Source organism: Pelodiscus sinensis, chromosome 4, assembly GCF_052426305.1.
Source record: "Pelodiscus sinensis isolate ZL-2025 chromosome 4, ASM5242630v1, whole genome shotgun sequence".
Lineage (NCBI taxonomy): Eukaryota > Metazoa > Chordata > Testudines > Trionychidae > Pelodiscus > Pelodiscus sinensis.
Window position 1 is genome coordinate 109,424,274 of NC_143055.1, and position 13,970 is coordinate 109,438,243.

The 13,970-nt window shown below is 43.3% G+C and overlaps 1 protein-coding gene across 4 annotated transcripts in view; it reads right to left on the bottom strand.

The window, feature by feature from the left end:
• NPNT (nephronectin) overlaps window positions 1-13,970 on the bottom strand; it is an 83,102-nt gene that overhangs the window by 54,692 nt on the left and 14,440 nt on the right. For 2 of the 4 annotated variants that reach the window (XM_006119311.3, XM_075929692.2), the window contains exon 3: window positions 12,433-12,483. The exons of the other annotated variants lie outside the window; for them this stretch is intronic. In XM_006119311.3, the coding sequence (XP_006119373.3) occupies window positions 12,433-12,483 (51 nt within the window). The remainder of the gene's footprint in view (window positions 1-12,432; window positions 12,484-13,970) is intronic. 4 annotated transcript variants of the gene reach the window in all.

The window sequence follows — 13,970 nt, forward strand, 5'->3', positions numbered from 1 at the left end:
GCCCTCGGGCCAGGATTAGAGCAAGGGGAATCATAGAACCATAGAGCTGGAAAAGACCTCAAAAGGTCATCAAGTCCAGCCCCCTGCTCTAGGCAGGACCAATCCCGACTAAATCAACCCAGCCAGGGCTTTGTCAAGCCGAGACTTAAACACCTCTAGGGATGGAGACTCCACTACTTCCCTAGGTAACCCATTCCAGTGCTTCACCACTCTCCTACTATCCAACCTGGACCTCTCCCACCACAACTTGATACCGTTGTTCCTTGTTCTGCTATCTGTCACTACTGAGAACAGCCTCTCTCCATCCTCTTTGGAACCTCCCTTCAGGAAGTTGAAGGCTGCTATCAAATCCCCCCTCACTCTTCGCTTCTGCAAACTAAACAGACTCAACTCCCTCAGCCTCTCCTCATAGGTCACTTGCTCCAGCCCCCTTATTTTGATTGCCCTCTGCTGGACCCTCTCCAATGCGTCCACAACCTTTTTGTAGTGGGGGGCCCAGAACTGGACACAATACTCCAGATGTGGCCTCACCAGAGCCGTATAAAGGGGAATAATGACATCTCTGGATCTGCTGGCAATGCTCCTCTTAATGCATCCTAATATGCCATTAGCCTTCTTGGCTACAAGGGCACACTGTTGGCTCATATCCAGCTTCTCATCCACTGTAATCCCCAGGTCCTTTTCTGCAGAACTACTACTTAGCTGGTTGGTCCCCATCCTGTAACAATGCTTAGGATTCTTCCGTCCCAAGTGCAGGACTCTGCACTTGTCCTTGTTGAACCTCATCAGATTTCTTGTGGCCCAATCCTCCAATTTGTCTAAGTCACTCTGGACCCTATCTCTGCCCTCAAGCGTATCTACCTCTCCCCCTAGCTTAGTGTCATCTGCAAACTTGCTGAGGGTGCAATTCATCCCCTTGTCCAGGTCATTAATAAAGATATTGAACAAAACCGGTCCTAGAACCGAACCTTGGGGCACTCCGCTAGAAACCGACTGCCATCCTGACATTGAGCCGTTGATCACTACCCGCTGAGCCCGGCCTTCTAGCCAGCTTTCTATCCATCTTACCGTCCATTTACCCAATCCACATTCCCTTAACTTGCTGGCAAGAATATTGTGGGAGACCATATCAAAAGCCTTGCTAAAGTCAATGTATATCACATCCACTGACTTTCCCATGTCCACAGAGCCAGTTACCTCATCATAGAAGCTAATCAGATTGGTCAGGCACAACTTGCCCTTTGTGAATCCATGCTGACTATCCCTAATCACTTTCCTCTCTTCCAAGTGCCTCAAAATAGATTCCTTAAGGATCCCTTCCATGATTTTTCCAAGAACCAAGGTAAGACTGACAGCCCTATAGTTCCCTGGATTGTCCTTCTTCCCTTTTTTGAAGATGGGCACTACATTTGCCTTTTTCCAATCATCCGGGATCTCTCCCGATCTCCATGATTTTTCAAAGATAATGGCCTAAGGCTCCTCAATGACATTTGCCAACTCCCTCAGTACCCTCTGATGCATTAAGTCCAGATCCATGAATTTGTGTACATCTAGCTTTTCTAAATAGTTCCTAACCTGTTCTTTACCCACCAAGGGCTGTCCATCTTCATCCCATCTTGCATCACTTAGTGCATTAGTCCGAGAGCCAACCTTGTCCGTGAATACAGACACAAAGAAAGCATTGAGTACTTCAGTTTTCCCCACATCATCTGTCACTAGGTTACCTCGTTCATCCATTAGGGGCCGCACACTCTCTTCGATTACCTCCTTCTTGTTAACATGCCTGTAGAAACCTTTCTTGTTATCCTTCACATCCTTTGCCAGTCGCAATTCCAATTGCGCTTTCGCCTTCCTGATAACCCCCCGTTATTCTCGAGCTATACATTTAAACCCCTCCCATGTCATTTGTCCAAGTTTCCACTTTTTGTAAGCTTCCTTTTTGTGCTTAAGTTCACCAAGGACTTCCCCCATAAGCCAATCTGGTCTCCTACCATGTTTGCCTCTCTTGCTACGCAGCACGATGGTTTCTTTCTGTGCCTTCAATAAGGCTTCTTTAAAATACTGCCAGCTGACCTGGACTCCTTTCCCCTTTATGTTAGCATCCCAGAGGATTATGCCAATCAGGTATCTGAGGGAGTCAAAATCTGCTTTTCTGACATCCAAGATGTGTATTTTACTACTCTCTTTTCTTTCTTTGGTCAGGATCCTGAAATCTACTCTCTCATGATCACTGCTTCCCAGGTTATCACCCACCTCTGCTTCCCCTATTAGTTCCTCCCTCTTTGTGAGCGGAAGGTCAAGCTGCACACGGCCCCTGGTCGGATCCTTCAATACTTGTACCAAGAAGTTATCCCCAAGATTCTCCAAAAACTTCCTGGATTGCCAATCTACTGCCGTATTGGTTTCCTAACAGATGTCAGAGTGATTAAAGTCCCCCACGAGAAGCAGGGCCTATAATCTGGAAGTGTCTCTCAGTTGTCTGAAGAAAACCTCATCTATCTCATCCACCTGATTCGGTGGTCTTTAGTAGACACCAACCACAAAATCACTGCTGTTGTTCGCACCCCTAAACTTAACCCATAGACTCTCAACAGGTTTTTCTCCCTCTATATACTGGAGTTCAGAGCAATCATAGTGCTCTCTTGCATGTAGTGCAACTCCTCCTCCTTTTCTCTCCTGCCTGTTGTTCCTGAACAGTCTATACCCTTCCATGACATCGCTCCAGTCATGCGAGTCATCCCACCAAGTCTCTGTTATCCCAATTATATCATGTGTCTTAGACTGGGCCAGGGCCTCCAGTTCTCCCTGTCTGTTGCCCAGGCTTCTTGCATTAGTGTACAAACATCTCAGATAACCAGTTGATCGCCCTATCTTCTCCATTCGAATCGTGGGTCTTCCTTTCTTGCTCATTCCTCTTTGTCCTTCTTCCTGGTATCCAACTTTCCCACTCCCCTCAGGGTTTTGGTCACCATCCACCAATGAACCTAGTTTAAAGTCCTCCTCACTAGGTTTGCAAGCCTGCCTGCGAAGATTCTTCTTCCTCTCTTGGTTAGGTGGATCCCATCTCTTCCTAACAATCCTTGTGCCCGGAACAGAGTCCCATGGTCGAAGAAACCGAAGCCCTCTCTGTGACACCACCTGCGCAACCACGCATTTACGTCCTCAATTCCCTTCGCACTGCAATGCTGGTTAAAGGCACTTTGTGGGGCTGCAGGCACCCTGGATGCAGCCCTGCAAAGCAAGCGGTGCCAGAGCAGCAGAAGGAACAGTTTGGGCACAAAGTGTCCCAGAAAAGGTGGGCACCTGGCGGGGGAAAGCGGGTTTTTCCTAGGGTAAGAGCGACCTTGGGCTCGCTACTCTCTGGGCCGCAGCTGCCTCCCTGGGGCAGGCAGCTAAATAGCTCCCAGGGGTCACTGGAAAGCAGCACCCTGCATGGCTGCTGGGCCTTCACTTGGCTTTGCACATCACCTTAAACCTTGTACACATGTCCCTCAGTGAACTATGAGGGGTGTGAGTGTGAGAGTGTGTGTGTGTGTGTGTGTGTGTGTAACCAATTAATTTTACCAATCAGTTTCCACTCAAAGTTTTCATTAACCTCTCTTATAAACACTCATTGCACAAGTTTTTTGAACTCCCTTATATTTAAAAAAAAATGGTGGTCCACATTTACTAAAAAAGCACCGCCCCCCCAAAAAAATTCCTGTGTATGGGCCTGATTCTACACTCAGCCCATGGGCCTCTAACTTATTCCATGTGTGGAACAGTGTCTGGATGCCATGTGGGAGTGACTGTTACAGACACTGGGGAAAAAAAAACTAAGTGCTGCCCAGACCCTGCACCCCCGCCCCCTCCGTGCTGAGACCCTGCACCACCGCCCTTCTCTTGCCCCCTCCCCCTACTCTGAGCCTGCTCCTGCACCCTGCCTCCCACCCAGATCCTGCATGCAAGTGCAGGGAAGTTCATGCACGCTGCTCCTCCCCTCCCTACAGGAAAAGCTGGAGCAGAGCCCAGGGCAGGAGACAAAGCAGGGCGTGTGGAGGAGAGAGCCCCTCCTGGGAGAGTGGCACGGTCCGGGGCAAGAGAGTTAAATCTTGGCATACTACTTTGGAAAGGTTGCCGACCCTGGTTTACAGTATAAGGAAGAAGGATGCCAAGTATACATGAAACCAGAGGATGATATAACCAGAATGTTGCACTTATGATTTATTGATTTAATAGGTTTCAATTAATTTTGTATAATAGTAATGTCATTTAAAATTTGCCAAGTAATGAACTGGAGTCAATTGGTCATGTTAATTAATTGGACAGTAACTTGCATTATAAAGTTGAACGCATTAAGGGCCTTACTTAAGAAATGTGTGACAGATCCCATAAATCTAGCTTTCTAGATTCCATTCTAGGCCAAGCTATTTAACAGAAAAAATACAATTTTTTTTTTGTATTACAAATACTACTATGAGATAGCCAATGCAAACCACTCTCTGACCAGCCAAAGATATTCCCCATCTATGAAACTTTAATGTCAGAAGGGACCATCATAAACATCTAATCTGAATTCCTGCATACCACAGAACCTCACCCACTCCTGAAACAGAACTCCTCACTTTTGGCAGAGTCACTACTGAAGTCCTCAAATCGTCGTTTAAAATCTTCATGTTACAGAGAATTCTCCATTCATCTACAAGTGCCCCATGCTGCAGAGGAAAGCAACCCCCTGCACGCAAGGGTCTCAGCCATTCTAATCTAGGGGAAAATCCTTGAGGAGTCAAAAGGGCCCAGGCCTCCTGGGGAGTGCTGCAGGAGTGCTGGCACCTGGAGCCCTAGGCCCTTTAAATCACTGCTGGTGTAGGGAGGCTGGCTGCCTGGCCTTGCCTCTTCTGCCCAAGGCTCTGCCCCTTCCAGGAATGTGGAGCTGGCCTTCTGCTCCACCTTGCCCAAGAACCTAACCAGGTGGACAGCTCCCCTGCCTGCAACCCAACCCCTTTCCACAGCCCCCTTCACCACAACTCTGTCCCCGAGTCCACACTACGCATCTCCAACACCCCAATCCTGAGTCCCCTCCTGCATGCCAAACTCCTCATCCCCAGCCCCACCCCAGAGTCCACATCTCCAGCCAAAATTTTTCCCACCCCACAACTGCACCTAACCCAGTGAAAGTGAATGAGGGTAGATGAGAGCAAACAACAGGGGGTGGGGGATAATGCGAACAGTGTCATGGCCTCAGAGAAGTGGCAGGACAGGGGGTTCCCAAAAAACTTAAAATTGAAATGGGGGGGAGGGATAGACACAGATTGCTAAAGTTTAAGAACTGCTGATCTAAAGCAATCATATCTTCCCTGAACCTTATTTTGATTAGCTAAACAAGCCAAGCTCTTTGAGTCTCCTCTCATAAGGTAGATGTTCTGTTCCTTGGTTCATCCCAGTAGCCCTTCTCTGCATCTATTCTAGTCTATTCATCTTTCTTAAACATGGGAGCCCAAAATTGCACAATATTCCAGATGAGGTCTCACCTGTGCCTGTATAATGGTACTAATGCTTTCCTGTTTCTACAGGAAATATTTCACCCAGTGCTTCCAATGATTACATTAGCCTTTTGCACAGCCGTATCACATGGGTGTCTCTCAGTTATCCTGTGATCAATCAATATAGCCAGGTCATTCGCCTCCCCTGGAGCTTTTAACTGATAAGTCTTCAGCTTATTGCAAAAATGTTTATTGTTAGTCCCTGAGAGCACGTCTACACTGCATGGAAGATCAATGCTGCCATGGTCGATCTTCCAGGGTTCAATTTAGTGAGTCTAGTATAGACCACTAAAGGATGCAGAGTGTTTGCTTCCATCAACCACCTGCCATGTGGATGGCGCAGAAATGCAATTTAAGATACGTTGAATCCAGCTATGTCATTAATGTAGCTAGAGTTGCATATCTTAAGTCAACCTTCTGCTATAGTGTAGACCAAGTGTCTGATTACCTTTTCTATAAGTTTGTCCAATAAAAGATATTACCTCATACACTTTGATTCGCTTATGTCCTGTGACTAACATGGCTATAACCCTGGAAAACAGCAGCAATGAAAGATATTCCTGCCAAAATATGTATTTGTAAGTTAGGTATTAAATACAGAATGCAAGTTCTGTTATTAAATCAAATCTGATTTCAACTGCTAAAAAAACCACAACTCACACGTTCATGCCCAAGACAGACCAAGTATGACAGGATGAAACGTTACTTCATATATGAAACAAGTGTCTAGAAATCCACATTTGGCCTTAAACACTACGTATGAAGAACTGTGTTTATAAGACATATTTTGTATATTTTAAGCCACACACTATTGTGCTTGGTAGCTGAAATTCAATATGACGTTTTGATTAAGAATTTAAACCCATAAAAGTAAAGATTTCAGAGGAACTCTCACAGACAATGTAACATGCGGCGCATACAGTTTACAGCATTTTCACCACTACAGTAATACCTCATTTAACATTATCAATATGTTCCAGAAAATGATTGTGTTAAGTGAAAACGTGTTATGCGGGGTCAATTTTCCCACTGAAAATAATGGAAAAGGTGGGGATTGTATTTCAAGCGGTGGTGTCTGTTGGGACCGGGACGTAAGGTTGGGGGAGAAAGGGGACTGGGTTACAGCAGGGAGGGGAGGTGTTTGGCTCTGGGGAAGGGAAGGGAAGGGAAGGGAAGGGAAAGGAAGGAGAGGGGAAGGAGATTGGGTTGGGCGTATGCCCCTGTGATGGATCTGCACTGTGTCCGGCGAGGGGGCGTTGCCAGAGAACGGTGCAGCAAGCAATGAACCCTCCGCCACTTTGCAGGGAGGCGGGGGAAGCCCCATGCAGCTGTCGGCAACAGGCCGGTTGGGGAAATCGTGTTATTCCAGGGATGGTCGTGTAATTCAAAAAACGTTCCCTAAAAAAAATTGTGCTATCGTGAAAACGTGTTAAGCAGGCACATGTTAAATGAGGAATTACTGTACTCAACACACATTTCTGCATAAGGCAAGGAGAAAAGATAGACTTTGCAGCACAACCTGAAGGCTGACAAATTCAGGCCATTACAGAGAGAGGGTAAAAGTGAATTCCAAAAAGCTACAGCCCTCAAAAGCTGCCATGTGGAATCATATCTTAATTTTTGTAATCACCTTTGAGTGGAAAAGCAGTGTGAACAATTTATGTCCAAAGAGTAATTTTGTTCCCTAAAGTCAAAAGCATCTTCAAAATACAGCTTCATGCTGTAGGCTGATTCCTTAACAGGATTTCTACTTTGTAGCTGTTAATATCATCATAAATTTCAACATCAGTTGCGTCTCTCAAAATTCTTTTGCATTTTTTGAAACTGACACCCCAATAGCTAGTGAAGAAAGAAGAAGCAGTGATATATGACAGGTTGAACCGCTAATCGGGCATCCTTGGAACCTGACCGGTGCCAAACCACAGGAGGTCAATATTATTCAGCAGCATTACCAACACTGCCACTGCTTTCTGGGCTCTTAGACTACAGGGTTTTGTCGACAGAAGTTTTGTCAACAGATACTGTCGACAAAGCTTCTGTCGACAAAGAGCGTCTAGACTACATCCAGTTCTGTCGACAAAGCAAGCCGCTTTGTCGACATAACAGCGTGGATGCAAAGTCCACTTTTGTCGACAAAACCCTGTAGTCTAGACACACCCTTAGAAGACATTTCCAGGTAAATTAGAGCTAAATAACATCACAGAACACCAAGAGTCAGGACTGGTGGCTGTAAACAAATGTTATGGGTCTCCAGGAAACTTGGCTACACCCATAATATGTGGACATCCAACTAACTAAAATCATGCTGAACCTTGGTTGTTGCCAGACCAAAGAGTGCCAGCGTAGAGGGCTTCAAACTGTACATGCACACATTTGGTAAGAAACTTCAGCCATCTCTATTCTGAGTTTTATTCACTGAATCTGCTGGCAGCTGACTTGAAATTTTTTTTAAACAGCTGAACCAATCTATTTTACAATAAAAATAATCCCTCGGTTGACTGACTAGCAAGATGCTACAACTGAAAATAGGCATGGCACCAACTGTCCCTTTTAACTTGATCAAAGAGCCATGTATAAATGTTTGTTCAAAATGTCAACAGTGTTTCATAGAGATTTCACAAGTTACTAACCGAACAAGATTTCACATGATTATTCTAGCACATGCTCAGGCAAACAAGTTGTTCTTGCAGCCACATAGAATTAGCTTCTGCTAAACTAGCCTCCAAGGGAGGTTAATCCTGAGGGAATTCAGAGTAAAAAAAATAAAAAATTAAAATAAAAAAAAATCTGCACACAATATTTCAAAATTCTGTCTATTTTACTTGTCAATAAATAAATATGGAGGCTTCAGCATGGCAGTGGGGAGCATAGGACAGTGGCTGTCTGGAGGTGGGGAAACACCCTGCAGCCCCCCCTTCCTTCTGCCTCCCCACCCTGGGACTTGGAGTCAGCAGTGATGCTGCACCCAACCCTGACACGATTCTGCAAAGGCATTGGGATAGTGTCACACAGGTGCATGCAAAGCCTGGTCCTGCTTCAGGTGAGGAACTGACATGCTCAGCCTGGCCAGATACAAGGGCAGAGGGTATTGCTGTGGGAGAATCCAGGTGTGGGTGTAAGGGTTCTGTGTGGGGCCTGGGAGGGTTGCATAAGGTTGGGGTCTGGGTGCAGCTGGTTGGGGCTCAGTGGGATGGGAGTACAGGTGGGAGGGGCTCATCGGGGGTTCAGCAGAGTTTGGGTGGTATGTGGGGAATTTAGCAACGGGTTATTAGGACACAGGGGTAGGGTCTGGATGCAAGGTGGGGATGCTCAAGCACAGGGGAGGCTCAGTGAGGTGGGGGCTCTGATGGAGGGGATTCAGTGTGGGGTGGGTCTGGATGTTGAGGGAGAGATGTAGATGCTTGGGTGTTGGGCAAATGAGGGAGCAGCTCCCTGTATTGTGATTCCTCCTCCTACAGCTGAGGAGTAAGGTAGGCAGGAAGTGGGTGGGACAGAGTTTCTTGCAGTCAGGGGAGTAGATCTGACCTAACCCCAATTCTGACCACTCCTTTTAGGGGGAAGAGGAAGGCCAGGCTTTCCCCCCTTCTCCTGGGCCAGCTAGGACTGGCAGCTGAACCCAGAGCAGAGAGAAGAGACACCATCCAGTGTGTCCCTAGCCTAATCAACCATCCCGTGGTGCGCTCTCCCTCTCTCTCCGCTGACTGCTCTCCAAGAGCCTGAAATGACACACACATGCTCTGCTGGAGAGGGGTGAGTGACTGCTCTTGTGAATTCCCTTTGCATCCCTTTTAGAAAGCCATTTTTCTGCACAGATGTGCAGAATTCCTCCAGGAATAGGAGATGGATACTGTGATAGACAATAGAAATTCAAGAATTTTCTACTACGGAGTCCCCCAACATCTTTAGATGCCCCCCCCCCTTTTTTTTTTAAACACATCTCTAGCTACTTTGAATATCACTTCTATTTGGAGTATATCCCAATCTATATTACGGTTTGCTGTTTTGCCCCCTTTCTTGGTTTCTGTCTTTATCTTATCTTCTTGTTCGGTATAAACTTGCTTAACATATTATATCCATGAGGTATTTTATCTATTTGTAAAACTGCCTCATCCAAATCTCCACTTGTTCTGTGTGTCCTCAATTTAAATCTCAATTTTGCCTCAAATCTTCAGAACTCATATATTCAACTTGACCTAAAATTCACCTGTTTCCTACTTTCTCCAGAAAACCTATATCCAAAACAAAGAGTCTTGACCATTCTCCCGCTAAAACTGCTCTTCTTTCATCTGTTCTTGGGTATTATAAACTCCTTCTTCATGGTCCCCATAAAACCCAAATTTTTGAATTTCAGTTTGTCCAAATGCAGCTGCTCATTTATGCATCTGCCTGGAGACGGTAGCACATCATTTGGTCTCAGAAACCTGTATTAAATGCCTATTCACTTCAGAATACGGAACAAAGTCTCTTTCCTAATCTTCAAATCCTACACATTTCCCAACACTTCCCCTGAATCCCATTCCCTATGTTCCTACAATGTCCAACTTCTACATTGAGGAAACTTCTACAGACATGTTCACATACAGGAACCCTGAAACAGGCTTCCTGCTTTGCTATGACTATTTCTTCTGGTTTGTAATTTCCAATCTCTTTTTAAAAACAACCAATGTCTTCTCCTTGAAGATTAGCCACTGCCCCATCACCTTCCTAACACATATACAGGTACAAGTAATGTTTTACTTTGTTTTCACATACTTTTTTTTCCACATTCATTTTTCTCTCAATCTGTGGTTTTTCTACCTTAGAAAATGGATCAATTCAGCTCTTTGAACCTGTTTGTATTGCCCAAATATATATAAAATAATCTCTAACCTATTGTGCAATACATTAGAAGTTTATAAATATGCTTCTTACTCCAGGAATACATTTCTAATATACTATAACCGTAGCACACAGTACAAAATTATTTAAAAAATGTTATTCTCTAACAGAATCAGAAGTACAAACTTACAATTTCTAGGCGTACTTTAAGACATAATTACGGCCAGCTGGGCTTCAATTCTGAGAGAATTTGATACATAAAATATTCCTGACCCTGTAATTTTTGAAAGACAGTGCCAAATACTGTGGACCAACTTCTGTAGCTGCAAACTGATACTGCAGTTAAGATCAGTTGAAGAGGCAAAAGTGTTTTATTTGTGCAGGCTTTTTCTAAAGACTTATTCAAAATACCTTAAATAAATTGATTCTTACCTATAGCATTCAGGAAATGCAGTTTCAATATCAGAGTTAAGTGTAAGCCTCTAAGGGTATGTCTACACTACCCCGCTAGTTCGAACTAGCGGGGTAATGTATGCATACCGCACTTGCTAATGAAGCCCGGGATTTGAATTTCCCGGGCTTCATTAGCATAAGCGGGGAGCCGCCATTTTTAAATCCCCGCTGCTTCGAACCCCGTGTAGCGCGGCTACACGGGGCTCGAACTAGGTAGTTCGGACTAGGGTGCCTATTCCGAACTACCGGTACACCTCGTTTCACGAGGAGTACCGGTAGTTCGGAATAGGACCCTAGTCCGAACTACCTAGTTCGAGCCCCGTGTAGCCGCGCTACACGGGGTTCGAAGCAGCGGGGATTTAAAAATGGCGGCTCCCCGCTTATGCTAATGAAGCCCGGGAAATTCAAATCCCGGGCTTCATTAGCAAGTGCGGTATGTATACATTACCCCGCTAGTTCGAACTAGCGGGGTAGTGTAGACATACCCTAATTTATTTGTACAAATGTAATAGTTGTGCATCTAAAATCAGGATTATTAATTTCCACACAGAAATGTGGCAATTGCACATCAAAATAAAGTATGAACAATAATAGAATTATTTGTGGTAGTAAACTCTATACATGTAAATTCAGGCCCCAATCCTTGTTTACCCAAAAACTTAGGCATATACTTAACTTTAAGCACATGCTTATGTCCCCAGTGAAATCAATGGAAACCAAGTGGAAATTTTTTCCCCAAGTGAAAATAATTGCACTTGAACCTCTTCATTCTGGCAACTCTGGGAAACAGAGTATACTAGAGTAAAGAATTTGCTAAGCCAAAGAGGGCGCAATGGGATCTGGGCATGAGCGGTTTGGGGTGGGGCGCTTACTTGGTTACACATGGCTCCACACTCCCTGCTGCTCCCAGGCACCATCCCCTGCCACTGTGAGAATGGCAGGGGAAAGCCTCAGGGTAGCGGCTTCCTCTTCCACCTGCTAGGATCTGTACCACAGGTGTTCCCGGATAAGGAATACCTGGAGTCCAAAGGTGTGTGTGTATTTATTTAAATTTGGGGCATATTTTCCAGTTTACATGTTAAGTGGTTTTAGTCACTTTAAATCAATATTTTAAGCAAGTGCTCTTTACCAACACAAATGTTTGCTTTGAAACATTTGTTACCTGACTATTTCCCACAGATTAATCATTGAATTTTAAATTCCAACTGATAAAGATAGGTTAGTGCGAATACCATCAAGTCTACTTGCACTACCAAACTGGGACATGATTCTGATCTGATTTACACACACACACACACACACACACACACACACACACTGAAGTTACTCCTTATTCACAGTGATGTAAGTGAGCGCAGATTTATCAGCTTATATATGTGGCATGGAATGTACATTAGATTTCCAGATAGGAAAAATATTGCTTGGGCCTTGAATTAAAAACCCATGATTATTTGAATACTATTGTTGACATCAGTCAGTAGATTTGTGGTTAAAACAGTCATACCTCTATAAATTACCTCACAATCCCTTAAAATAAAATACAAATAAGTAAAATTTTAAAATTAAACTTCTGATTGTGAGACCATGCCACCAAGACATAGGCTTGCTAAAAATATTTCAAGAAATATGTTCAGCTAACCTTTGGGCTGGCACCTTATTCTGGCTATTCTCTGCCTTAAGACGTAGAAAGCTGCAAAACAAATGTCCAAAAAAATAAATTCCAGCTTTTTATTTTCCTGTAAGGAAGATGGACTTGGCTTGGGTTTTATCAACTTGCTACATTCCTGGAGATTTACACACATTTAAGAGTCAAAGCTTCTCTGAAATAAAAAAAAAATCTGGGACATATTTTAAAATGGAAATAACTTACTATTTTGTTATGAGATTTCACAAATGTATTATGGGATATAAAAGTAATCACAATTAATGATGTTATGCTATTCTTACTCAATCAGTCAGTGAGCTCCAACTCAAAGTATAATAGCCATTTCACACAGCTGTAAAAGTTATCGTATTTCAAGGTTCAATCTCATTGTTTTCGTTAACAGAACATGAACACTTTTCTTAAAGAGACAGTATCCTTTCCTTTAAATATATAAACTGGTGTAGATTTTCCCCTATAACCAACAAAGAGTTAGCCTCTGGCTACTAATTTTTGTGCAACTAAGATAATGTGCACTTAAGCATTGGAACAGCTGTCACCAATAAAGATGCTGACATAAATTGCTGGTCATCTTTATAGTAATTAAAAAGTTGATTGTCCTCTGAAATGAAGCTAATACTTATCAGCCTTTTCTACTTTCACTAGTATGTAATTAATAACCTATAAGAAAATAAAATACAAAAACACAAGATCTGTGTTCCCCATTTCAAATTAAATAAATATATTTGCAAATAAAATGGACTGTCAGCGTATCAATCAGTGCTACTTAAGGTAGCTAAGTGATAGTGATTTCACTTACACTCATTACATCAATGTAAACAGTGGACAGAAAGAATTATAAGTCCCTAAAGGTCTGTTTCAAAGCCCACTGAAGTCAGGGGAAGGGTTCCCATCAATTTTGGAACAAGCTCTAAACATACAGAAGTGCTTACATACTTACATCAACATGTAAGTGCTACTAGAGACAAATATAAATAGCCAAAACACATTACTGGCAAAAAATACTAGATTACAAAATCCTTGTATTTATAGAGTGAGATGTAATCAGAGAGGGACGGATACTGTTTCTTTAACACCATTTAAAATATTTTCTGATATTTTAAAACAATATACTTATGAACTTTAAAAATGTAATTGAATAAAAATAGCAAAAACCTTACTATTGTCTTACATAATAATACAGCAGTAGTGCAGTTCTGTATACAATGTCTGGTCTTTTTAGATTATTTAAAGATGCACAAAAAACTTTGGTAATTTTTCAAAAAATGGACGTGTGGTGTATCGCTGACTTGCATTTGTGCAAACCTAGTGAACTATACCAGATTAAATTAGGCCCCAATCCTGCCCTCACTGAAGTCAATAGCACAAATCCTATTGACTATAACGGGCTCACTATGAAACAGCCAATCTCTCTCAATTTAGTATTTGCAAGGCTCATTACCGACACAAAACATGGTTTTGCTTTTAGTTGAGATTAGTGCATTTTTCACTATACAGAACTGCATTTCTATTTA